This window comes from Synchiropus splendidus, chromosome 14 (genome assembly GCF_027744825.2).
Source record: "Synchiropus splendidus isolate RoL2022-P1 chromosome 14, RoL_Sspl_1.0, whole genome shotgun sequence".
Taxonomy (NCBI): domain Eukaryota; kingdom Metazoa; phylum Chordata; class Actinopteri; order Syngnathiformes; family Callionymidae; genus Synchiropus; species Synchiropus splendidus.
This window is the reverse complement of record NC_071347.1, coordinates 8276841-8304012: the sequence shown is the minus strand read 5'-3', so window position 1 is coordinate 8304012 and position 27172 is coordinate 8276841. Positions and strand designations below refer to the sequence as shown.

General features: G+C 42.2%; 4 protein-coding genes across 10 annotated transcripts; 2 read left to right on the top strand and 2 right to left on the bottom strand.

The window, feature by feature from the left end:
- Positions 1-449: 449 nt before the first annotated feature.
- LOC128770759 (UDP-glucuronosyltransferase 2C1-like) lies at positions 450-3223 on the bottom strand. The gene is made up of 2 exons (XM_053885599.1): positions 3144-3223; positions 450-2903 (listed from the first exon to the last, which is right to left on the bottom strand). The coding sequence occupies exon 2, from the start codon at positions 2882-2884 to the stop codon at positions 1295-1297; it is 1590 nt and encodes a 529-aa protein (XP_053741574.1). The 5' UTR covers positions 2885-2903; positions 3144-3223; the 3' UTR covers positions 450-1294.
- Positions 3224-3951: 728 nt separating this feature from the next.
- LOC128771092 (ubiquitin-conjugating enzyme E2 Q2-like) lies at positions 3952-13832 on the top strand. Of its 4 annotated transcripts, none has more exons than XM_053886229.1 (13): positions 3952-4187; positions 7602-7706; positions 7803-7925; positions 8001-8057; positions 8134-8283; positions 8868-8952; positions 9038-9098; positions 9174-9264; positions 9341-9399; positions 10313-10361; positions 10434-10529; positions 11131-11197; positions 11265-13832. In XM_053886229.1, the coding sequence occupies exons 1-13, from the start codon at positions 4029-4031 to the stop codon at positions 11294-11296; spliced, it is 1134 nt and encodes a 377-aa protein (XP_053742204.1). In that variant the 5' UTR covers positions 3952-4028; the 3' UTR covers positions 11297-13832. The 4 variants fall into 4 exon arrangements, with proteins under 4 accessions (XP_053742204.1, XP_053742202.1, XP_053742201.1 ...); XM_053886227.1 differs by having other exon boundaries at positions 8134-8298; XM_053886226.1 differs by having other exon boundaries at positions 8131-8298.
- A 1106-nt stretch (positions 13833-14938) lies between these two features.
- Positions 14939-26180, bottom strand: scamp5a (secretory carrier membrane protein 5a). Of its 3 annotated transcripts, XM_053884801.1 has the most exons (10): positions 26064-26180; positions 25735-25888; positions 25195-25391; positions 22468-22689; positions 21781-21846; positions 21591-21710; positions 19317-19473; positions 19129-19230; positions 16777-16894; positions 14939-16700 (listed from the first exon to the last, which is right to left on the bottom strand). In XM_053884801.1, exons 5-10 carry the CDS (start codon positions 21785-21787, stop codon positions 16512-16514), a joined length of 693 nt encoding a protein of 230 aa, XP_053740776.1. In that variant the 5' UTR covers positions 21788-21846; positions 22468-22689; positions 25195-25391; positions 25735-25888; positions 26064-26180; the 3' UTR covers positions 14939-16511. The 3 variants fall into 3 exon arrangements, with proteins under 3 accessions (XP_053740776.1, XP_053740775.1, XP_053740777.1); XM_053884800.1 differs by having other exon boundaries at positions 25195-25888; XM_053884802.1 differs by having other exon boundaries at positions 25195-25888; positions 26080-26161.
- parp16 (poly (ADP-ribose) polymerase family, member 16) lies at positions 22132-27015 on the top strand. Of its 2 annotated transcripts, XM_053884798.1 has the most exons (8): positions 22132-22428; positions 23977-24048; positions 24530-24726; positions 25173-25310; positions 25374-25580; positions 25708-25879; positions 25954-26098; positions 26621-27015. In XM_053884798.1, exons 3-8 carry the CDS (start codon positions 24538-24540, stop codon positions 26754-26756), a joined length of 987 nt encoding a protein of 328 aa, XP_053740773.1. In that variant the 5' UTR covers positions 22132-22428; positions 23977-24048; positions 24530-24537; the 3' UTR covers positions 26757-27015. The 2 variants fall into 2 exon arrangements, with proteins under 2 accessions (XP_053740773.1, XP_053740774.1); XM_053884799.1 differs by lacking the exon at positions 22132-22428 and having other exon boundaries at positions 23960-24048.
- Positions 27016-27172: the final 157 nt, after the last annotated feature.

Genomic DNA, 27172 nt, shown 5'->3' with positions numbered 1-27172 from the left:
TTTAGCTTGTTCCTCTGGTCCTTAAGAAGACACTCCAGACAGGGAGCTCAGGGTGACCTGGCAGAACAGTTGAAACTAGCGCTTCACCATCAGGGCGTGACTTCTCACCCGAGGAAAGTTGACAACAGTGATCGTGTACAAACTTTGTTTGAGTGAGTGTTATGCTCTTGGGAAACCCACATGCAGAGGAACACGCAAGACACAGCAGCGAATAATAAACTAATTTATTCAAATAAAATAAAGCAAATAAACACAAGCATGAGGTACAGCCCACAAGAAAACGGCTATGTCCGTTGTTATATTTTTGTCCACATTTCAAGCATTTGCGCACGCAACAAATATTACAGTTTTAAAATTTCTGTCGCATGTAATCAACTGCTGATGTTGTCATCAGACATTATAATACTTGTGAACAAAAAATGTATTTGTTATGAATGCTTCTTCATGTTTGTAGTAGCTATTGTATTTCATGTTTCTTTTAAGAAAGCGTATTTGAAATGATCACATACTTCGAAATGGTAGTGATGAACTGTTTACAAAAAGATTTTTGTATTTCATTCTTTGTATCTTTGAAGCACTAAAGTATGTTGAAGGTTTGGGCTTGTCTGCAGTATAGGTCAAGTTTAGTTGTGCACACTAGATCTGGGGCTTTTAGTAAACTTGTTATCCTGTTTCTGACTGAACAACAGCAGACTTAAGATCGCAATCTTCACCTCAGCCAGTCCTCTACTGTCATCAGTAACCAGATGATGTTCATGACCTGAATTGTTTAGTGGAGTATCATCGTTTGTAATGGCTCCTACTAAACCCAGTACTTACATCCGAACTATCCAAAAGTTACCTCCGGCTCCATGCTGCAGTTCAGCGCTTATGAGACCTACAGAACATGTAACTTGTTTAGCATTAAGAGCAAACTTTTTTCTGATTCTATTATTATTTCCATCCCTCTCTCTCACTTCAGGAGCCTTATTGTTGAAAGAATGGCTATTACAGCCACATCACTGTGGTCCAACTCTCACCAACATCTACTGCGTTATGAACTAATACCCAGTGATTGGATGAGGAATTTGTCAACTCAAGGCGTGTCCCTCCACATGCTCTCACAACGGTGCACCAACTGTTCCGTGCACACTTAGTTTGTATCACCTGGTTTTCATCAATTTTGGTGGATAAAATTGCGTGGATTTGAATTTTCTTGCATGCAGTCATAAATTAAAACACTCATTCATTTTATTTGTCATAAATCACATGTGCAACATGATTTCTTATATGTGTTTTCATTCAACTGAATATTTCACTCTTGTTTTTTCTTTCCCTTATGGAGACACAGCCGCCACAAAAATCGGATGCATGCAAAAGAGGAAAATATAATACACAAAAACAGTGCCAGCAGAGCTGCGATGACATCGATGCAGTTGTAGACCACCCAGGACATTTTGAAGGACTCTGACTTCAGATGAGGAGCTCCTTTGTGTCTCATCACATATTCGATCCAAAACATGGCCTGGTCCAGTGGCTTCATTGGCTGATCCCTCTGCAGCTGTGAGAGTCTCTGCATGTTTTCTCTGTAGGATGGATTGTGAATTATAGTCCTCAGAGCTTCACCAAAGCTGCGTCTGTCCAGCTTGCCAATGTGCAGGTTGATGGCTCCTCCCTTCGCCTTGATTCTTGAGAGATTGTCCGGCTGATCAAAGGCTACAGGAAGTCCAACAACTGGGACGCCGTGGTAAATAGCTTCCTGGACCCCATTGGTGCCTCCGTGGGCAACAAAGGCTCTTATCTTTGGATGCCCTAACAGGTCGTTCTGAGGGAACCAATCGACCAGTAATGTGTTGTTGCCCAGGTTTCCCGGCTTGGGTCCCCCATACTTCCAGATGACCTTCTGAGGAAGCTCGGCGAAAGCCGCAGCGATTTCGTCAGTGATTTTTTGCGGAATCTTTTTGACTAGTGTCCCCAGTGACATGATGATGACCCCATGATCTCCAGAGCTCTGCACAAACTCCTCCAGATCAGCTGGGAGCTGCTTTGCGGGCTTACACTGAAAGCCACCCATGTAGACGATATTGGGCATTGTTGGGCGAGGAAATTCAAAGGTGAAGTCGTTTCTCATGAGCCATATATCAGCATCAAGGTTGAAGGTTGAATAATCCACATCAGGACCAAAGTAGCGTTCCACCACTGGTTTGTAGTGAGGTTCAGAGAGTATTGAAAATGTGTACATGCCGATTAAATACTTGAGAATATTTATGGCTCTTTGAGGAAAGGTCATCTTATCTGTATACTCAGTGCTAGAAAAGGGAATATAGGAGAGAGGTGAGGGGGCAATAAGAAAATGCCCCTCGCCTTGAATGGTCCACCTGACGTTGAAAACGAGTGGAATCTTCAGCCACCGAGCGAGCATTGCTCCCCCACCGATAGCAGGGTCGGTCAAAACCACGTCATATTTCCCATCTTCAAACAACTGCATCAGCGTTTCATTGGAAAACATTTCATCAACCACTTCACTTGCCTTCCTATGTAACTCGGACATCTGCATGAGTACCTGTCTGGTTTTAAACTTATCCCGTAGCCATGACCAAAAAGATTCAGATCCACTGTGTAGAATCATTTCCATTCGATCCGATAAAAGACGCTCAAAGACATCCTCAAATCCTCCTGGACTTGGAAGGTTGACCGAGGTGTACAGGGGTGACTGCTCCTCGATGTACCAGCTGTCCGGTGGTCGGATGACAGTGATCATGTGACCTCTTTCATGCATCTGTTCTATTAGCACTTTCATGTTTATCCAGTGGCTCCCATCCAACGGGAAGACCAGGATTTTGCCCCCAAACACAGATAGTAGTTGAGTCAACAGTAGAGTAAAGGTGACCTGGGAGACTTTCATGCTGCCACGTATAGGAGACCTAAAAAAATTTTAGAGATAAACTTTTAGAGATAAACATTATTATGACAAGGGAGGATGCAAAAGACTGGTTTAGATGAGGCTCTGATCACTTGTTGAAAGACAAAGACAATGGAGACAGAGGTAGCAATTGATCAAACCAACAATTCATATTTTTGAATCAAGCAGACAGATATGTTAAGATGATGATCAGAATTAATGATAAATCTCAGTGTTCCTTTGGAATAAAAGTCCAACCTACCTGTTACGGCCGACAACAAATGGTGCATTCGATGCCTTACGGTCACTGCTTTGAATTAGTGAACTGTGTGTTCACTTGTATAAGAACACTGGTTAATAAATCATCAACTCATATAGATAGGGGCCTGACAAACTCCTCTTGTTGATACAGACTGGTTGACCTGTGCTTCATCTAGAGTCAAGTGACTGTAACTGCAAGTACTTTATTTGTTCCATTTTAATTATATATACTTTATACTATCGATGTTTTAACTTTCATTCGATTTGGCAACAACATTAAACTTGTGAAGAAACATGATGTTTATAGATCTAGAAATCCTTTATGTAACTGTGACCCATTTAACCTTGTGAAGAATAATTAATTCTATCCATTTAACAAATTTGCACTTTAATGAACTGGTAAAATATATTTCTCCAAGTGTCGTATAAAAGTTCAATAGATAGACATATTCAGTGCAACCTGAACGGTCCTTTTAAGTTTATTTACGATTGAAAGTAAAAAAATAAAATAAAAACGTTTGGGTAGGTACAAAGCTACAAAATGTATATATTTGATGAGTTTTTTTTTAAATAAATTATTTGTTTCCATTGTTATCTTTCATTGTATAACAACTGCGAAACCACAATTCAGATGAGTGAAAATATTGCATTTTTTAAATTGAATTTTTAATCATATTAGATATCAGTAATCATTTGTTTTTTTTCTCTGTGTGTGGAATGTAAATTGTGCGTGAGTCGCATGTACGAGTCTTCCCGCAGCCCTTTGTTGTTGTTCTCACGCTAACATGCGAGATCCGCAGACTCGCCTGAACTGCGCGCTTGCTCTCATTCCGCCCCGACTTCCCCTCTGTCTGCCAGCGGCCTGGTGGTTTGAGATGAGTAGAAGATGTCGGTTTCGGGGCTGAAGGCCGAATTGAAGTTTTTGGAGTCAATCTTTGACCCAAATCACGAGAGATTCCGAATCATAAACTGGAAACCCGATGAGCTCAGCTGCCAGTTCAACGTAACAGGAGACAAGCTGCTGATCATCCACTGCAACATCACGGTGAGTCCAGGCCGAGCACCGACTATCCACTGGAGCACAACCAGCGCCCTGTATTTACAGTGGAACTGCGCATCCAAAAGTACCCCGCCTCGTTCACCATTATATTGGGCCAGAAAATATTTAGTAACACTGTCGACAGCGCAAAACAGAACTAGGAACACAGGAAAGCGTTAAATGAACAACTACGCTCTCGCTAGCGTGTTTAGCTGGTCGGCTGAACTGCGTTACCATCACTTTAGCTTAGCCTGATGCTAACTTTATAAACAACTGCGCCGATTGTCTCTTAGTACCCTCACTAGTTTTAACAATTAATAGACACCGTTTTACTGTCACCACAGCCGTTTTAATGATATAATTGTGTCATTATTGCTCAAATGGCAGCAACAGCATTTATATATTAAGTGTTCAACTGCGGGGATTTAATTGACCGCTGCTTTCTGTTTTCCATTTTGCAGTATATAGACTGATCCTTTCAATCACAAAACATCCCAGCGTTTATATAAGGCAACGACTTATTTTACGTGATGTTATAAATTGGACATACATGCTCAAATATCATACAATAATGACGTATGCGTGTCCACACATTTTAAATTGAGCATGTTACAATATATAGACTTTAATACTGTTGCTGTACCCACATCACGATGTAGAACTCCCACGCTTTTTGTCGACAAAGTGAAATCGTTTTAAAATCCCGATCACGTTCCATTTATTTTATCTGTTAAACCTTTGCCAAATTATTTTGGCAACGTTCGTGATCCGATGTTATATATTAGTTCTCAGTTGACTGCCAGACTACGGTCGCGTAAGAGTAGTTTCTTGGTCTTAACGATTCATGAAAACCATTGACCCAATGTAGAGCTTGTTTCAGAACAGTTGTTTGACTTTGTTTAAACTGCTCAAGAAGTATTGTAGATTAAGGCACATGTTTAGTTGCCTTTTTTGATGATTTCTTCGTCATAAAAGCTTATTTTTTTTCCTGAACATATTAAGTGCATAAAGTTGATATTCAGGTAACTATTGAATTCAAAACCAAACATATACGTATGGCATTTGTATTGTTAATCAGTTCAATAAATCTAAAATAAAATGCTCAGTCATTGACTGTATTAAGAGAATCTGAAGGAGACTGTTTGCGGAAAAAGGGCAAATTTAATAAGATTTTTTTACTTCATTCCGTGCCTTTTCTAACCCTCTCATGACTTCAAAATTTGAGATGCGTTGTTTGTATCTAAATGGGATTTCAATAATTCTAAAAGAAATAAATCAACTTGAGAGGCAAATGTAATATGAGCATGGGCTTTATAGTAAAGATTTGAATTAATTTATCAAACCAAATTTATATTGATAATTATGTGCACAGATTGGTTGTACTTTGAGCAGAATTGGGAATTTTGAGATTTAAAACATGGTCAAATGTTGGAAGAAAGAAGATGGTCTTTGTGTGATGCAGTGCTGCTGAGGCAGATTAACACCTGAATGCAGATGCTTTATGATGCAAAATGAACAACCGAATGCCTGATTGACGTGTTTTGCATTGGAATCACTTTGGTATTAGCATTTTAACACCAGCCAGGTATCATTATTAAAACTGTGATCTGGCTTTAACCTTAAAAAGTAAAGGACACCAGTTTCATTGTTTGACTGAACACAAGAATTCAGCGAGACCATGGCTCCAATTTTCATCCAAAGTAATTCAATGTCACGTACTAATAGAGTAGCTTCACATCAAAATGAAATTTTAAATGTTTGTCATTTCAAAGTTATATCACGTAAAAATGGATGCCTTGCTCAAAATGCTCTGTTAACAATGACTGACAAGGAATACAAAGAACTTTGCACGATGTGCCATGCCCTTGAGCCCCAACTGGTGTCAACTGATCACAGATGTCAATCACTGAATCATTTAAATCTTCCCAAATTAACCTGTTCAAGGTTAGTGTGATGGCGAAGCCACACCATCTCCCTAGTGAGATGCAGAATTGGGTCACTATTGATGTGTAGAAATATAAATTTGTGTTTCAGTACTTGGCAAAGACACAGTAGTCACATCAGCAAAGATGACTTGGTCACAGATTGATGACATCAAAGTTTATATCCGTGGTGGGTCTCTGAAAGATGAGTGGTTCTCAACAAAACCTGCAATGCAGCTGGTCAAGACTATCAAAAGGTCCTCAGCATATTTGCAGCATAGTACTGCAAATGCGGTGAGTGTATCAAGAGACTCGTCGTCTTGTGCCTTCATTCTGAGGTTTTTAGGAATGGCAAATACATGACCCTCGCCCTCACGGATAAAGACACACCTTATCATCTTACAAGGCAATAGTTTGTCACGAATGAGTACTTGGTCATTGAAGTCTGTAAGTGACACTGTTGACACGGTGCATCATCACTCTCATGATCCTTTTGTGGGTCACATGAACAAGCTTTGTGTTGTCAAGCTGTTTGACGTCACAAAGCGAACGGGGGCCTGGGGGGAAGGAGATGTATTGTGTAGGTTGATTTTAACTACTAAATCAGAATCATAAAACTTTATTAATCCCAAGGGAAATTGTGTTCATTACTTTGAAACGGACGAACATGGTGCTTACACACATCACCACAAGTTGAGGTCATGTTTCATCTTGCTAACTCTACAGATCACTCTTAAACCATATGTGGGCCTTTTAACAATATTGAATGAACTTTGTGTTGCGCCAAGCTGATTTATGTCTCAAATCGATGCATCCTAATGCGAATTGATGACACAGCAAGCTTCATCGAATCTTTCCACTCAGTTAAAGTATAAATTTTGTTTATAGTCGTTTGTTGAGGGATACGGGACGACTTGTTTTTTCTCTGAAGGTATGGTGTTTATACTTACGGCTGCCCCTGGAAACAGCCATGCGGAGAATTGTCCAGAATTGCTCTGCTGCCCACTCATTCTGTTCTCTGGCTAACCTAAGCGCTGTCCAGCTGCACCCCCAACTGAGAGCAGACTGTCCACACCAGCTTGTTAGACAGACACACACAGGTTTGAAATGGAAGGAGTCACATGTGTGTTCTCTATTTGATTTTTTAAAAATTTGTGTTTCTATTTTAAAGGTTTAAAGTCTGGACATCAGATAAATGTTTAACCACAAATGGCCATATTTTCATTTCCTTCTACCTTTTCAGAAACATTGACACTTTTATGACTGTAGAGAATAAAGTTGCATTGCCAAAGAAAAAACTCTTTGAATCTGATCTGAATTTAATTTGAAAAAAGGAGCATTCAAGAATGAGGAAATAAAGAATAAACCGGCAGTGGTTGAGTATCTTAAATAATCAAGTCCTGAGTTCTTCATCACCTTATGTTAGAAATGAGAAAAAAATGAACTTGGTCAAGTATAAAACCTTTGACCTTATGTATTACTGGAACCTTTGTTTCAGGAATCCTACCCCTCAACGCCCCCAATATGGTTTGTTGATTCTGATGATCCCAGTCTGGCCGAAGTGTTGGAGCGTTTGGAGGACGTGCGGAAAGGCAGCACATTGGTGAGTTTGATTCACTTGGCCTGGCATGTTGGAGACCTTCATTGAGGGACTTTAATCTAATGTCAACCAATTCTCGCATAACTCTGTTCTTCACAGCTTCTTCAACAGTTAAAACGGCTCATCTGTGATCTTTGTCGACTTTACAACCTGCCTCAGCATCCCGATGTAGAAATGCTCGACCAGCCTCTTCCGGCTGGACCCATCACACAAGATCGGAAGGTGATCACTTGACAAATGTATTATATTGAGCTTGTGTGGCAAAAAATTTCAACCAACGACTAAATCACTCCACAGCATGGGCCGTCTGATGAGGTGACATCAGAAGAAGAGGAGGAGGAAGAAATGGGAGAGGTAAACATCTCTCGGTTTGGTTTAGAACCGGCATCGTAAGTTTTCCTTAAACAAAATTGTTGGTCATCTTTAGCAGGACATTGACCTGGACCAAGATCTGGACCATTACGACATGAAAGAGGAGGAGCCTGTAGATGGAAAGAAATCAGAAGACGATGGCATTGAAAAAGAAAATCTGGCCATCTTAGAGAAGATTCGCAAAAACCAGAGACAGGATCACTTGAATGTAAGTTCCTCTCAGGTAACTACAACTACTACTATTCTTGCTTTGAAACTTGCTTAGTGCAGTTTTGCTTGTAGTGGTGTGGAAAAATTATGACAACTGGTCACCGAGGTTGATTGTGAACCCAACAAGCCAATGTAAATTTGCTGTGCAGTCTTCTTCATAATCTTAGATTGTATTATAATAACATTGTATTTGGATAGAATATCATTACCTCACATCACTTTTGGCTCTTCTGTCTGACCGATCCTCTCCACTCTAACTTGAAGCGATACCACTGCATGAAAAAATACATCGAGCTGCACTCAGGTTGCAGTATTGGTATCATCTCTGAGTCGACTCCCTTGTACTGGGTGTCTTGTCCTGGTGCAGGTGTCTCTCGTTTAATGACAGTTGTTTTTTGTGTCACAAACATTGGTTGTTCCTGACAAGTGACTAATAAGTGATGCCTGGCTTAGTTCATCCTATGATTTTGTTGCATTTTGTATGTAGTTTTTTGTAACAACAATGCTTTGGCGATGAGCTAGTGATCTGCTCGTGCTTCACTTGTTAGTAAAATCCATCCTGTGGTGGTCATGTGTGTCCAGGGTGCAGTGTCTGGCTCTGTGCAAGCATCAGACCGCCTCATGAAGGAACTCAGGGAGATTTACAGATCACAGAGCTACAAGACGGGTGAGTGCATCCTAATGAATATGATATCTCACCTTAGCTGGACAGATATTACATGCGATTGATGTGAATTGTCATTTGTCTGCAGGTATTTATTCCGTGGAACTAGTCAATGACAGCCTTTATGATTGGCATGTCAAATTAAGGACGTAAGTTCAGTCACTTTTTGGTATTTTCTAAATCCAGAAGTGGTTCTGATGTAGCCGGTTGTCTTGGTGCTGCAGGGTAGATCCAGACAGTCCGTTACACAGTGATCTGCAGGTCTTAAAAGAAAAAGAAGGAATGGACTACATTCTCCTCAATTTCTCTTATAAGGTGAGTGTTCAGATAAGAACTCTCGAGGGCACGAGGCTTGCTGCAAAGACTAATGATTTGCTTTTGTATGTGACAGGATAATTTTCCATTCGACCCCCCTTTTGTACGGGTTGTGTCGCCTGTGCTGTCCGGAGGGTGAGTGTGTGGACTTATTACTTGCAGTTTTTATTTTGCATCAGCACTAAGCTGTCAGCACACATTTTGGTACAAGCCAATGGGTAAACCACCAGGATCATTGTCCCAAGTTACCCAAGAGTTAAACACAGCTCTGCAATTTAAAGTGTTGTCTTGCATGACTGTGCTATGGTGAGTGCCTGCTGCCCTAACTGAACACAGTTAAGGTGTGGGAGACGTATTTATTAAAGATATTAGTATGTGAAGTGCTAAAAGAACAGTTTCTTGAATTGTGTTGATCAATTGTGGGTTTGTAACCGCTTGTGTTGACAGCCCTGTTATTGGAACTATATGTGACCTTCATGGAGCACAATACTTTCCTTACTGGCTGAGGAAACACAGAATCTTGTGCTCATGTTTAACAGTCACATTCATGCTTTGAAAGTGTCATTATATTGTGGTTATGTGAAGCTATGAATATTGACGCATGTATGAAGCTGATCACAGAAGAGGTTTATTTTATTGTGAGACTCGTATAGCACAAAGTGACCGCATTTAGAGCAGCATCATGTTGGACTCTCGATCATGTCCATGCACAGTAAGACAACACCAATTGCAGTGAGTTTTTCAGAGTTGGCCCATGTAAATTTGAAAAGATTGAAGCAACTTGTAATGAAAGATAAATATTAATATTTTCATAGTTAATGTGTTAGTGGTGTGTGACGCTTTATGTGAGTTATTGGGTGTTTTTTATGTCACCCTGATAGCAAGAAACTGAGTGAATATCTGATGAATGATTCTGTGTCACAGCCATTGCATTTCAAATGAAATCATGTTGCTATGTGCTTCAATATTGCCATCACTCTCAAGTAAAATTGTATGTCTGGCCTACATTCGTGTATAAGTTTGCTAAATAGAACGTTTCCGATTTCAGCTACGTTCTCGGAGGAGGAGCCCTGTGCATGGAACTACTCACAAAGCAGGTGTGTGACCGCATCAGTTGCTTCCTTGACGATTGAGATGTTGATGTTGAGCCTTTGATGTGGTTATTTCAGGGCTGGAGCAGTGCCTATTCCATAGAGTCTGTTATTATGCAGATCAATGCAACGCTGGTGAAAGGAAAAGCCAGAGTTCAGTTTGGAGCCAATAAGGTGAGTTCAGTGCTGATTATGTAGCTGCAGCATTTCCTGTGAGAGCGATGTCATCTGTGTCAGAAAGATACGGTGTGCAATGACAATAGGAACAATATATGTGGTGTCAAACCACACTTAATTCAGCTTCACATGAGTTACATTTATTCTCAGTTTTCCATCAAGAACAGTTGCATTTCCAATTAAAAGCATGGAGCTTTGGATTTGAACCACAGGGGGGCACTCCTCACTTTTGAATGCCAACGTCGGGATGTCAGGCATTGATTCAGGACATTTCTATTTCTTATTGTTGTATAAAATAGTTTGAAGTGCACAATTCACCCACTCTCAGGGTTGAACATTTTGAAAATCAGATGCCATTCCAGGAAGTTTGAGTCAACAGAGATATGCATTTGCGCAGTCAGCTGACATTTAGCTCCTCAGGGACTCAAAAGCAGAGGATAGTTATCCCCAGTCTGTCTGGAGAGAGAAAGAGATGATGTTCTGAAACAGTCATCATTGATGTCTGATGGTAGAGAAGGGACACACCTGCCAAGCTTAGTGTTTTCTATGAAGTGTTCCTTCACCTAGTCATTTTAATCTGTCTGTTCTCGTCCTTCAGAACCAGTACAATCTTGCCAGAGCACAACAGTCATACAAATCTCTTGTTCAGATTCATGAAAAAAATGGTGAGTAACAAGGATTGGTTCTGCACTATACCGAGGAGATTTCTGCAACCTGTTCTCCCTCTTCCAGGCTGGTACACACCGCCAAAGGAGGACGGATAAGGATCCACTTCCACTATGCACTGGGAACATGTCTGTGGGTCAGAGCATCTTGTTTTCTTCTGAACGTTCCCCCTCCACCCCTCTGTCTGACTTGGTTGGAATATATCATCTTTTTTGCGGAGCCCATGTCATCTGACAAGTATTCCCTCCCTCTTCCCCCACCAGCTGCTCTGGGAAAGACTTTACGACTTCCCCCTCAGTGTTTTGGGTGAGGAGGGCAGTGTGAGGGAGCCACTGACCCTCTTCTCTAACATGCTCATTTGTATTTGCTCAATCCAAATGTGAGGAAACGCTTGATCTTAAGCTGCTTCGGCGATGTGTATTTTACTGTCAGTTATTTAAGGGGGATCTTGTAGAACAGGAGTCACTCTGGAAGCTTCTCACGGGGAACCTCGCTGCACCTGTTGTTTTTTTTTGTTGTTGATTCTGCATTATTTTTTATTAGCTGGTACTCAAATGCAAATAATGTTTTAGATATACAATTTGACAAATGTTTTTTTTTTTACTATTATTTGAGCATCCAGTACAATAAATGAGCCAATTTTACTAGTTTGGATGCTTATTTCTGGATTGAAAGAAACAAACACAACTATCACAAAGTTCCTGGTAGCTTTACGTTTAGTTTGGCCAAACTGCCGTCAGCAGTGGTTGCATGCAGGTCGCTGGTTACTATGTCAAGGATAAGGGCTTTTTTGAGACGAGCGACGCACTATATGTCTTTTTGGAAGGAAACATTTCTTTTGCCTTATGTCCTGTCCTCTCAGCAGCGTGGTCTTTTTAGCTACTGATTCCAGAGTAATATCCAGTCTGAAAATCGTATTTGATGAATGATAAGGAGCTGAGGTGCGATGGTTCACTGAAGTTTTCATTTCCACCTGACTTTGATTCCTGTGGTTTGCAGTCTCGGTCTGTACCGCTAGGGGGCGTTCTGTTTTCCTTAACAGTTTACTTCCGTTCAGGTCATCCCTAAGAGATTTGATTCGGAGATCTCCATGTTTGAAGAGTGCGAGTTACAACTTTACAGAATCCTTGTGTTATGCGTGAACTGAGCTGTGATTTCTTCATGCACCACTTTACAAGTCAACCTTGTTTAAGTGATAGGCTTGACATGCTTTTGGACACCATCTTCTAACCTGACCTTTGAAGACGTGCTTGGGATATAGGATTCATGAAATGCCTCACACTTACTTAGCGCCATCAAAGCGTTTCTGGATGTCTCTGAGGAGGGGAAGAACTTTGTCTTTAGTTTAATCTGAGGCATCAAGTTTTTTGGGTCCCCCTCAGTTACCACCTCTTAAAGTTGATCAGGCAAACCATTGCACCTCTGATCTATGAGGAACGGAGTGAGCTCTGCTCTGGACCTCCGCTTCACCCCTGTAACTCCTCTGTTGCGCCCCGGGATTCCTACTTCCTGGTTTGATTGCTTCGGAGAAGCTTCTTCCTTACTGCAAGTCTCTTATATGAACCCAGTCTTAACTCATAAAGCTTCTTTCACTCGGTATGGCCGACGGAATAGCAGCACCTATCCGTTACCACGAACTGCAGGTCACGACTCAGCCACGTGTTGCAACCCCTGTAAGAAACAGTGTGGAGCTTTGTCATCAGAGACTCGGTGTAGAGCTGCTGCCTCTGGTGGAATACACATCTTATTTTCTGATCAGTGAACCATCAAAGCAAGTAGCGCCTGCTTCTTTGCTGCAGTGATCCTGGATTCCACTATGATTTGCTGACTTACTTTGCACCACCCAGTGAGTCCCATCTGCAGGATCCTGATAATAAAACCTTTAAACGTTCCCTGTGTATCTTCCATCATGCAATATAAGGACATGTCACATCTCACAGGAGCCGAGCTGTATCTGAAAACATGTAGTCTCTCATGCGGCTCTATGCCGTCTGCATACGTGTTTGAACGGCATCTCAGGTATCTAAATTATACTTAGGAGTGGGGGCGCTGTTGAGTTCATAGGATGATGTTTTGCTCTTTAGCAGGTGGTTTGTGTAAAGATTCAATTGAGTTTTGTGAGGGATATTTAGAGATGAACCTGCTGGCTGTGGCGTGGCTCAGCAGTGACCCCTGTAGGTGTGTGTCTTCCTCTTTGTGGCTGATTTTATCCAGATCTTGTCGGGAAAAAAAGTGAATTCACAGCCGGCAGCGTCGGGGAGATCATTTTGGCACGAAATGTCACCCAAATCATGTGTGATATCAGGAGCAAGTACCTTCACTGAACTGAACTTCTTCATTCTCCTAAGCCCCCACCGCAGAGTACTCCCTCCCCCTGCTCTTCAAATGCCAAAACTGTTCAGAGGAACATGATGGAGGTCACGGACAGACTTGCACGCTTCTAACTGGACTGTGTTTGATAACTCTTATCTCAACCGTCTCGTCGTCGTCGGCTCCAGCGGACAGACTCTGTTTGCGGCTGTTGGCTTTCTTTTGGGTTTTTCTTTTTGTTTCTCATTTTCCATTTAAAGAAGAATTTTGACCATGTACAGTAATTTGTAAACTTGCATCAAGTTTATGAATAAAGAATTTTAAGATGAATGTTTTCCTCCGTTGTTTTTCAGCAGTGAAATGCTTTTATTGTTGGGATGCGTTCACTGTTCATCGATTTCGCCCAAGCCTTGACACAACTGAGTGATAAGCTGAAAAGGATCGTACATTCAACCTGAAGGATTAGTCACTCATATTTTTGCTCAACCGTGTTTTGTGAAGTTGAGGGTTGGATTTCATCAAAGCTGCCCCGTGTCAATGCTTCTGTTGACACTATGATGGCGGGCTACGTAGTTGCGACAAGGATCATCTTAGAGACCCTGGTTCTCAGTCAGAAAAGGGCAGATTGAGCTCCTCACGCAGGTGGAGATCAAGTATCCTGGTGTCTTGCTCAAGAGTGAGGTGAGGAAGTGGCATGTGGATCGGTGCTGCTCTTCAGTTAAGGATGTTCTATCTGTCTAAGGCCTTTCACAGTAGTTCCCAAGTGTAATTTTTGAACTGGGTTCCGGACATTTAAAAGTCAGCATTCTGCGTATACCTCTGTAATACGTCACAGTGAACTCAAACTGCAGTTCTGGATTATTCAACAGAAAGTAAGAATGTTTTAAAAATCCAAAATGGTGCCTGTGCTGGTGTCAAACCTGCACCCAAATGCAAGCACTCTGTGCTGCAGAGCGTCTATTTCATGATGAATTCATGATGATATTTTGAATAATCCTTTAACTGAACCACTAAGCCACTGCTTTAGAATCAAACTAGAGCTGGATTAGTGGTCAAGTTAACGGATTTTTTTTTGCACATATCACTATCGATTCATGCAGCACTGAGGATTTGTGTTTGGTGAGTGGGCGTGAGTACAGCGGAACCGTGCCAGTGTGAAGGTTCCTGTCCTACCTACGGTCATGAGTCAAAACAACAAGCTTCCCTCCTAAAATAGGTCAGTCATCTGAGAAAGGATTGAGAGAAGCCAGGTGAGGCGGGGCAGCCGTGACGGACGTTGCACCGATGGGAGGAGGCCCTGGGACAGACCCAAGATGAGAGGAACACCATAGAGCTTGAGGAGAAAATGACCACTCTTTGTTTAGACGGATGATGGAAATGTTGGTGAAGAGACCCGGAATCTCTCTGCAATATTGAAATAAAAACAAAGGAACGCAACAATAATTGTTTAATATCTATTGGGGAAAGACAAAATAATACAAAAGTAATACACAAAAAATGTATTTTATATTCACGTCACTTGTGGAGGAACGAGCTCCACAATGTCCATCTAATGGAATTTGTTGCTATTGGATCTGTTGCTATCAACCCCTTGTTAATACATTTACACCTACTCATGTATAGTACATCATAATACATATCAAACAACATACGCAGTGTGGGAGCACGAGGAGGCGGGTCAGTCGTGGGCGATGACTTCTGTAAAGCTTTCATACAGCCACACAGTAGATTCCCTTCAGTCAAGCGCCTTCATCACCAACTTGCTGGGTCTTGGACTTAACTGTTGCAAGACGTCGCCATACGGTGCATTTGCTGACGGGAGTGAGCGCGTCTGCTGGTGAAGAAGTTTTGAATCTATCGATGGATTGGTAATCGATCATGCTGACAGCTCGGGTTCTACCTCTACATTGCCCTGTCGTGACTTTTGTTAGCTCCGGGTTGAAAGAGATGTCACCCACAGCCATGGAGACACACAGTAAACTTAAAACTCATCCACACGTCATCAGATACAAAAAAAAATACATCATATAGAACATCACGTCATCACAGTCAGACAAGACGAGTCACATTTTTTTTGGAAATATCGAGCAACCAGATAAGAGTTTTACATCTTTGAGTCTAATACTTTTTGTCAAGTCAAATAGTCTCTTGAATTATACTCTCTATTTCTTCATATAAATATCATATCACACCGACTCATGGAAGAACACCAAGTCACAAAATGAAACACTGAGGCCAGAAACGTCAGAAACGATAGTAGCATTTACACGTAGCGTTAACCAAAATGGCTCCCTTTATAACGTAACCAACAATTTATCAGTTGCACTTCTACTTTCACGGCTTGGAATGTTTGAACCAATAAACTGCCCCTCTGGACTGCCTGTGCTTTATTGCGATACCAATCTTTTCACTGAAACAACACAAGGGTCGATGACATGGGCGAGAGAATCCTTTAAAAAAAAATTAAAAAAGAACACGTTTTGGGCAGGATTTTTGAAATTCCTGAGAATGCGACACATGAAGCACAAAGATTTGTGAATGCAGGGTAACTTCTGAGCCAAACATTTCAGGATTTTACAACTAAATGTGTGGACCTTTACTTTGATATGAATAATCCTATTTTTTCGTTTAAATTTGACTCATAAAATTCACATATAAAACAGCGTTGTCTTGACCCATCCTTGTGTTTACCTTCACAAGATCAATTCCCACTTAGGGAGGAAATCAGAGCTTCCTGTGGTGGACGAAGTTACCCTGCAGTGACCCCTAGCTCGAAGCAGCGGATGAGCCTATATGCTGCACATCGCATACATGATGCAGACCTGTGAAAACAAGACCAATCGGAGCAGCGATGAACTGAAACAACCTGCTGTTACTTTGAAGGCAAACTGAAAAGAGAAGCCAAACGTGGTCAGATTTGAGTGGCTTGATATGAAGGGCACCTAATTCTGCTTTATTCCTAACTATCCCCCTTTTTAGCTTCCCACCCGACAACCTCAGCTCCTACATGGGGTCGTCATAGTTGTAGGTGGGGGCTGCGGAGTACTGGTTCTGCTGCATGGCCCCCTGGGCGGCCCCCATAGCTGCCTGCTGGGCGGCCTGCTGGACGTGCGGGTTCTTCCAGGCCCCCGTGGCCCACTCTTCCTGGGCCTTGCCCAAGCTGCCGCCACTGCCGCGGTAGAAGTTGTGGACCTGCACGTGCAGTTCCAGAAAATCAAGCGGGCTGTGTGTGCATGAGGGAAATATTTCCGGAGGAAGTGGGGCTCACCTTAGTGAGGGCGATGAAGGAGAGCACGGCCACCGCCGTGAACATGATGGTGGGAATCATCATGACCACAGCCGAGCCGATGTTGGTGCTGAAGAAGCTGATAGTCGCCAGCCAGCCACTGAGGGAAACGTGGAAAAAACAGGCATTATTTTGCTGTCATGTGGCGACGGAGGCTGAGCTATATATAAACATTTTGATGCTTTACATGAGGGGACTTGAAGGCTTGCTGTTTGAAGGGATGATGTAACAGAAAGTGAATCACCCAGAGAATCTGGATCAGATGTCGGCATGAACACATTCCTCTCACTCACCCATCCATTCCAGGTTTCACCTCCTACCTAAGGGCTCGGGCTAAAGTTTCCATCAGATGTCTTCGGCATGAACACATTCCTCTCACTCACCCATCCATTCCAGGTTTCACCTCCTACCTAAGGGCTCGGGCTAATGTTTCCATTCAGTTTTTGACTTTCAACTACTTAATGCCAAACACGTGATGTTATATCATTTTTAATCATGTTTCATTTTTCACAAACAAAGGAAAGAATTAAATTTTATTTTATTTTAATTCATATTTTATGAAACTCATGTAATATGCCCTAATATGCTTTTCCATGCGTTAAAAGAGTGGAGGAAGCTGAAATGTCACCTTAACCTATAATGAAGTGAGAAAGATCAACATTTATGATTGGTAGGTATAAAAATAACAAATATGTCGCCTACACAAACGCTCTTTTCGCAGTTGCCTTTTGCCTATCTCTTCACAAAAGCTTGCTCTTTTACCCCTATGAAGGCAATAGTTTAGACATTCTGCCGATGGACATTTTGACTTCACCTCACACAAACCTGTAAGCCATCAAAACCTGAATGCACCAACCGAGATATAGTATTTCACCCGAAAGAGATGAAGATCAATAAAAAGATCTTGATCACAGTGTTACATCTAAAAGAAATACATTCTTTGTATTTTAGCCTGAGGTAGCACATGCAGCTCAGTCTACGGTGGCCAGAAATGGACAAAAAGTGAGTCTAAGGAATGGCTTGGTCAGATTGCACAATATCAGCCAAAGTTGTGTCTCAAATTTGTTGTGACCATGTCATAGGATCAGATTTCAAATGGTCGTGCACAACGTCTACAGGCATAGTCTTGTCATGCCACCTTCAACGACATCCAAGTGAAAAGTCTGGCTAGGTCTTTGACATCATTTGATGAAGCCCCATGAACTCACATGAACGTGTCAAAGAAGACCAGAGTGAAGGGAAGATGCACATATGGTGGCGATCGAAAGGCTATCACGACAGAGCGAAGGAGGGCCGATGTTGGCAAGCGATATCGGAGCCATTGCAGTCTTCTTCCTTCTTTCTTCTTTGCACAGAAGATAGCAATCGTGACAGCAAGTGCAGAACCCATTGTAGAGTCAGACACTGTTACCGTGACGACAAAAAAACGTAATGTGTCCATCCAGCCGACCCAGGTGCTGAGACTATCATCATATAGAGTAGAATACTACATCACAAAAAAACGTGTTTATGATGTGTTTAAAGTGTTTAAAGATCATGTGATGTGACCAAGCCATAAAGAGAAGTAGACATGAGTTCCACCAATCATTTCGAGAAAGCATTTATGAGACAAGACAAATGTTTATCAAAGTTGCTTCAAGTTCTTTGATAGCCAGCATCTTAAAATGTGTAATTTAACATGCGACATGGTCAGTATTCTGCATTTCCCATTCTTGCGATCCTTGTCGCACTATCAATGCAAATTGGAGTGTTTGGAGCGAGGCAGCCATTTTGTAAACTTGTACATTTTGTAAACCCAACAATGAACATGTTAAATAATGGACATTAAAGGATATCTAATCTAATCTAATCTGAATTCCAGAAAGCTTCCCTTCTCAACTCAAGATGATTTTGTTATTTGACCACACAACAGTTTCCATTCCACGGACCTAAACACACCAGTGTGTTCAGAGAGCACAAAGTTCATTGTACCTTTCTGGTTGTTGGAAATAAAAGGCCAATTTTGCCTGAATTATTGAAGACTAGTTCACTTGCCAACGTGGCTCTCAGGCCGACTCTGCAGATGCTTTTAACCCGATCACATGTTCATAAATTGGGAGGGATCGATCTGGGCAGTGGTTCTTAGCAGAGGAAACAGACGGCAGGTGCAGACCAGTGAAGCTTGGCACAGCTGTGTCATTGTGCTTTACTAAGTGATTCTGTGTGAATCATGACGATGGATGTCCTGACCTAGCCGTGTTAAGATGCTTGACACCAGGAACTTAAACCCGCGGAGGCTGGAGCTGTTGGGTTTCCAACATTGATCATCTGTTAAAGACAACAAGAGACCCATACCAAACTCCCCAGCCTGGAATGCCGACAGTCTGGATGATGCTGATCACCACCTGGGCCATGAAGACGAAGAAGAAAGCCATGAAGTTGAAGGAACTGTCTGTCCTGCAGGAAGGAAAGAAGATGGCCACAACATCAGGAACCGAACTGACTCAGCACCACGTGAGGTAGACATGATGAGAGCAACAGACTTGAAGGCCTTGTAGATGGGCCTGAACCAGCAGACGTAGGAGCAGGGCGTGAAGAGAATCAGCCACAAGATGGCCATGCCGAAGTTGGCAGGTCCTCCTCCACCGCACATCCACGCCAGGCAGCCGATGAGGTTCACAGCCAAGGTGGCGCTGTTCACTGTGGAGAAAGTTAGAGGCACTTTCACCTTTTTTTCTTTACTTGAACTACATTACAACTCACGGGTTTTGAACCAACGTGTCAAAGTCAAAGCCAGTGGGCTACATCCGGCCTCAATATAGCTTCAGATTCAGATTCAGAATTCTCTGTTTTGGTTCGGTTTTGAAGCCATCTTGGCTCATGGCAACCGCCAAAAGGTAGACACTCAGTCGAGAGCACTCAGTTACAACTCTTGAAAACCTCTAGCGGCTCCACGGGTCTGCGGAAAAGGGTTTCAGCACCAAGCAGTCAGAAGAAGGGATTGTTTTTATTTACATTTAGATGCTTTTGTGTCCAGTGCTGGTGAGGCAGAGTTAACATGGAATCTGATCGAGGGCTGTAAATGGACCCTCCGCCAGACTTTGAACACACAGGTGAGCACACAAGCTTGACTACTCGCTATGAGACCTCAATCTAATGCACACAACTACATGTGAACTAACACACTTTCAACACCCACTTACTTTTCTTACTGCAGAAGACGAGCCACTCCACAGGGAGAAGACATCACAATTTACTTAAGTCAAAAGAATTATTTATTGTTTATTACAAAAAATACAAGTAACACATGTACACATTTATCACTTTGTGGAGGATTACAGCCCAACAGACACTATTTAGAGCCGCACTGCAACCGTGAGTGAGACCAGTCAATCTGGACTGGCAGCAACTGTGACTGTTTTGGGTAAAACATAGGCACAGCATGCGAGCGATGACCTTCAGGTTAAAGAGCCTTCAGGCTATAATACACACATAGACACAGAAAATAATATTTAGTTGTCTCTCAATGCAATCTGATGGAAATTAAGGAACATATTGTATCACAATATATAAAAATACTAGTTACTTGGATGTAACTCCACTTCCATGAGTATATGTGGTCTGTCCCTTATAAGACATATATAACTATCTTTTATATCAGGTGTCATCAATATGACACCAGGTACCACACAGAGACCAAAGAAGTAGTAGTTTAAGAAAATAAAACGACAAAATTTTATGTAATAACCATCTTGCTATGTTTGATACTGTGTTTCCTTTTTCGATACACAGTTGGTAAATATTGTGAAAACTCAGTAATGGGATAAGTATTTGAGAGAAATATCATTCATCATCCATTATATATTGTGATTTCAGAAGTAGGTACTAAACTGATGGTTTCCCTCCACTACTGTGCATTGTCCCTTTTTCAAACTCCGATGGGCAAACAGTGTAGAGTGCGTCACATGTACTCATAGAACTGGAGTTACATCCAGGTAACTAGTATTTCGTACATGCTCTGCCCTCTGACGGACTTCGCTATTGGTTCAAAACCTAAGCAAAGGCTTTAGGGATGAGTTACTTCCGAGCTGGGACATAAAACTCTCCCACTTGACCTCACCCCCCCGCAGATGGGGTATTGCTGGTGACCCTATCAAAAACCGCATGTCACGCAAGTAAAACTGAAAGTAAATGTAGCCTGACCATGACGCAGCCTGATAATGGAACCAAAAAAATGTATCTGTAATGTATTTATCATACCGTTAGCTTTCAGTGGTGGTCAATAAAACCATACACCTTTCCAAGTTAACCACATCTGACAGCAATCTCAGATATAAAGAGGGTAATGGACATCCAGGATATGAGGTAGTAGTTTTCCCATCCTAAACTGAAAAGTCATGACACCGAATAGAACGTTGCTAATCTCAGAGTCACGCCACAAAACTACAGAAACATAGAAAACTGCTGCCACTGCAGTTTCTGACACAGTGTTATTCATCTTCCTATACTGGAACACAGTCTATATATTTCCATATAGATATAGAAGTTGCTGTTATTCGTCCCACAGTGGGAGAAAGACATAAAAAACAAACACTAACATTTAAGAACTACATAAAAATTCAGAAGTAATCTGACCTCTACACATCCAAATGTATTCAGAGAAAAAATATTACTTAAATGTCATGTTTTGTCACCAACAAAACTCCTTTGAAGGTATCTCACTGACAGATACTTTAGAGTGGACGTGACATTGTATCTTCCTTTTGAACGTGTTATTAGGAGCTCTACGAACCAAAGGGCAGTGATGGAGTACTCACAGATCCACAAGTAGTAGAGGCGCTTGCACATGGTGCGCCGCTGGTCCGGGATTTCATTGAAATCTTGGTAGAAACACGGCTTAAGAGGAATGAATCGGGGCAGCGGAGGGAAGTTGTTCTCTGGAAGACAGAGGCGGCAGGTTACAAATGAAGCAGACTGTGGGGCACATGAGGCCAGCTGTGCGCTCACCAGCCATGGTGTGTCTTCTTCACTTCACTGGTAAAACAAGACTCCTCAATCAGAGCTGCTGGGTCTCTGCGAAGACACATCAGAAGTCAGCTTCAGTCCACGGGCCTGCTCATGTCCCCCTCTACCTGATGGTGCTCTCTCCTCCCCAAAAGAAGCCTCTATGATAAGCAGTGTGAGCTGAGCATGGGGGGTTACTAGTCTGGAAATGTGTGTTTGTGTGACGCCCAGTTTCTCCTCCGAGCTTCTTCAGACGAGGTTGTTGGTCACATTAGTGAATCATGGTGGCAGTGCAGCACGGTGCATGGCGGGTAATGTGGACTGGAGCTGTGAAGGGCATCATCCTTCACCCGGTAACTTGGGCAGGGAGCGAACGCAGTGCTCTGGTGTGGATGTTTTGGGGCTGAGCGGGGATTTTAAGGTGTGTTGGTGGTGTGTTGTCGGTGTCGGTGATGCTGCAGAAGGACACCGAGCATCGTGATCGCGGCCGATGGAGAGGCGTCCTTCAGCCCGGGTGACTCTTCCACGGAGCTCCAGAACCGCCGGCCCACCCCCGGCCTCGACGTTTTATTGAAAGTGTATTCCAGCGGGTTTTTCTATTTTCTATCCCCCTCAGCTCACCACCACCCCCCTCCTCCTCCATCTGGACCGGTATGAATGGAAATGCGTTGATTTATTAAGATGCCTTACCTTCAGATTTAGTCCGGGAATGTCGCTAGAACCACCCCGTTCGTTTAAAAAACATCCTATTGCTTTAATCCAGATTAGAAGGATGAGAAGAGCCGGACGCTCCGCTGCACAGACACGGATGTAAAATGACGGCGTCGAGAGTAGAGGCGGTCACGTGACGTCATCGCCTTTCACTGCGTGCGATCTGACGGGTGAAACCGGTGACCAGGACCTGGACTGGGACTAGGACCAGAACCTGTGTCAGATGTCAAGACTCTGAAGGAGTATAGGAAACCAGTTAACAATCAACATCACCTCTGTCTCTATGAAGGCAAGTGCAAACCAAGAGCTGACTATTTACGTGGCAAGCCATGGCCTGGGGGCCACGTGCGGCCCTGTGACAACATGGCCTGAGACCAGGAGTTAAATGTAAAAACATTTAAGAGCCAACATGTCATTCCATCTGTCAGGGTTAAGAACATATATAATATAATATAATATAATATAATATAATATAATATAATATAATATAATATAATATAATATAATATAATATAATATAATATAATATCATATAATATCATATAATATCATATCATATCATATCATATCGTGGCACGTCACGTCACGTCACGTCACGTCGTCACGTTTTTGTGACCGGTGCACTTGTGCGTTGTTTTCTTCTTTTAAATCAAGAAGAAGCAGACCACGTTCACAGCAGGACACTTAATCGTTGATTCCAAGCAAAACTAAACCAAATATTAGTGTCACGGTTGCCCACTCTCCACACTGAAAATAAATGCATACACCACCAACACATCGAGCAAAAAACAAAAACGTTTACAATGCTTAAAAATATGGAAATATCTACAATAAACAATCCAGATAAATACAAGAAGACAGGATTGCACAGGATGAGACAATACACAAGAATTAAAAGTGCAAGGTGGCAACAAAAAAAAAACTTTCAAAAAAGTTCACAAAAAAGGGAAGCAGGAGGTCACAACCATGATTTAAAGTATTTTGTGTAGTTACATGCCAACTGTTACATTTGCATGTGATGATTATAAAAAAAACGGGTGAAATGTATCTTATAATATTTCAATGTATTTTACAGTCTTCCGCAGTCTCTTATTTATTGTATATTAGCGTTTTAATGTTTTTCCTCATTTTTTGGGTCATTTGTATGTGTTAATATATTTCTGGTGGCCTTCTGGTCATTATGTTGACGGCTTGTTTATAAAGACACATTCTACTCTTTTTCAGATACAAAATATCGTTAGCACGATATGTTTTTCATTTAACTTTTTTTTAACTGTAATAAGGAAAGATGTGTGATGTTTACTGACAGTTTCTCATCCTCATTCAGTAATATATTTAAAATCAGATTAAAACCTTAAACCTAGAAAAAATAATATATTTGCTAGTAAGGGTTATAAAGATTATAAAGAGTTTTTAATGGCAATGTCGGAGTTGTGCTATGACCACTTTTCTGTCCTGGAACGGCTTTTTCATATTTGTTTCCTACAGCACTGGAACGCATCAGCACACCGAGCCGTAATACTTCACTTCCTGTGTGCTATGAGTTGATAAAGGCGAAAGGTACTCGATGATTCTCTATCGAACATATTTGATAAGCGATATTGTTATTATCATGAAGGATTTCATTCATTCATATATCTTTGTGCAGATTGTTGTTAGCGTTTCTCGCCGATTTACCGCAGTTCACTTGTGGTAGCTTAGCATGCTAGCAGCATCTGCTAACATAAACAGGAAACGCTACTGTGCCGTGATCCTGTTAAACTTAAATCCACCAACATTTGCAACAGAGCAGTGAATGCCTGAGCTCTCTGTGGTTTGATGAGTAACATAAAGATACTCTATTAAAAAAAAATATCTTATTTTTAAATCTGCCTAAAACTATTTACTTAGTTGTTATTATGTATTTGTCTCTTTGTTATTTTAAATGAAATTAGAATTAATAAAATAACTTGGTGGTGCAACTGTTTCCATGTCCACATCCTGCCATTGAACTTTTAAGTTGCAGCTCCATGTCTCAGCTGACTGCCCATTTTTCTTACAGAGCTGAAAATGCAGCCACCGCTTCCCCCAGTTGCGGTCAGAGAGCTGGTGTGCTCTTGTTTGCACCGGGATCCAGTGGCGGCAGACCTCCGCTGTAGCCTGTTTGTTGCAGCTGCGCTCCACTACAAGAGGGACTCGCTGCTCCGACCGTTTCCTCCTCGCTACATGTGTGAGGACACTAAAGACTTCGATGACTTGGTGGGTCATGCGACACATGTTGACTGGATTCCTTTATTCCTTTATGTATACTGTGTACATTGTTTATCTACGTGTTCATGAATGTGTTTTAAATGCTGATTCTAATATCATGGGCAGTCTCATCGATGAACTGCAGATTACACAAATATGTTTTTTAAAGTCTTGTGTATTTGTCAAGAACATGAACGCCAAAATATGATCTATATCAGCCACATATGGCCAGACATGTACTAAGATGGTAGCAAGTTGTAAAAAAAAGAATCAGAAAACAAGTAAATCTTTTGATTTCAGTAAAACGTACAGTCAAAACTGAGCATAAATATTTAGGAAAAAAAAGGTCAGCACACCCAGTCAAAGCAGCTATGCTTGTGATGTCATGATCTATACATGTCAACTGAAGGCTATGCGCGCACACATAGTAGTAAAAGTGTTTGGCTTTGCCACAGCTGGCAGATGTGAATTCCTTACCGGGAGTGAGAGAGCTGGTGCGACTGCGACCTGGAGAAGGAGAGCATCATCTGGCCCTGGTTCACTGGATTCTCTCGTCCAAGAGCTTCGCTGTGAAAACACTCCAGAAGGATGAGGTGCTTTCTCCTGATCAGTAGCCTTTGCATTTCCATCTCAAGACCTTTCCTCTGTGTGCCCAGTTCTCCAAGCTGTGTAACCTGATGGACAACGACGGAATATTTGTGCCAGCGCCGGACTTTCTCTTCGAGCTGGAATATTGTGACCAGATGGAAGCGCGATTTGAGAAGACCAGGGCAGACAGGGACGTCTTCTATGCATTTCACGGCAGCCGTCTGGAGAACTTTCACTCCATCATCCACAACGGTCTTCACTGCCACCTCAACAAGGTAGCAACACTGAATCTTCCTCAGTTGTCTGAGGGCATTAAATCACATGAAGGGCATTTTACAGTGGTCCAGAAACTAGTCCCGTACACAAGGGCTCTTCTCAAGTTATGTCTCCATCTGTGTGCAGAACTCTGTGTTCGGCGAGGGCACCTACCTCACCAGTGACCTCAGCATGGCCGTCCTCTACAGCCCTCACAGCAGCGGCTGGCAGCAGAGCCTGCTGGGTCCACTGCTCAGCTGCGTGGCCGTGTGCGAGGTCATAGATCATCCAGATGTGAAGTGTCAGGTGAAGAAAAAAGGTGCGTCTTCTGTGGAAAGACATGTATGCCAGTGTTAAGTCACCGTGCTGATGACTAGGCTTCTGTCTTTTTAGATTCCGAAATGATCGACCGCCAACGTTCAAGAGCGAAGAACAGCGAGGGCGGAGATGTACCACAGAAATACTTTGTTGTCACCAACAACCAGTTGTTGCGTGTCAAGTACCTGCTTGTTTACTCACAGAGGAGGCACCTGACCAGGTGAGGGCTTTGAAGAACGTCTGGAGCTTCGCTTTATTTTCAGGCGAGCAATGAGAAGCTGTAGTTCAAAGTTTAATGTCACGTGATGTTGGTGTTGGCATGTGACATACTGAGCGGGGGCCAGTGCACACAAAAATAGTGAAATAAGTGTGTGTGTGTTTATTTATCTCCCTGGGTCAGCATGTGTGTGTATGTGTGTGTGTGAGTGTCTACTTCTACTTTTGTGTAGCTCTATGTTTGTCTCTTGTCCATGCTGCGACGTGTCGGTGCGTCCGCTTGTGGCCATGTTTTGCTTTTGGATGTTAAGTTAAGAGTGAGAGGCTGGGGAAAGCATTATGGCAATGAAAGGTCCTCACAAAACTAGTGAGACAAACATGCGTGTGTGTGTCTGCTTGTATAGCTATTCGTGTTGGGACTAGTTCTTGGAAACACATCACACATGAATGTGATGGTTCTTGTCAAGAGTTCTACTGTTACTAATAAACCAGCGACTAATGAGTGGCGTTGTTTGGTGTTCCTCAGTCGCTCCCGCAATTCTTCATGGCTCTTCAGACACCATTTTGCCATCATGATGGGCCTCTACCTCCTGCTGCTTGTGGTCATCGGTGCCTTCAACTCTAACGCCTTCATTTCCTTCTGGAACCGCCTGTTCAGGTGACAGGACGGACCCGTCGATCCCCCAGTGCCTTTCTGAGAACACTAACTGGCGACGAGTCGTGGCTTCTTTTCTCTCCACACTTACACAGCCTGTTCTTCTCATGCCACTCTGAGTTAACTTCTAGTGAAAATATACTTTACTCTGACAATCCTGCCTGGTTATGGTTCATTTTAACTGTTTTAAGTACATACCTTTTATTAATTTCCTTTAATGATGCCATTTAGAATGTTGTGCAATCTACTAATTTTATCTGTGTATCTTCAGTAAACAAGTTTTAAATGTTGCTTTGGGTCACTGTTTTTTTTTTTTTGTCTGGTGCATTCCATGATACAAACATGAGGTGACAGGACTGACCCAAGCATCCCTTGCTGCAGTACATGATGGGACTGTTGTGGGCCATGTGTCACTGGCGGGTG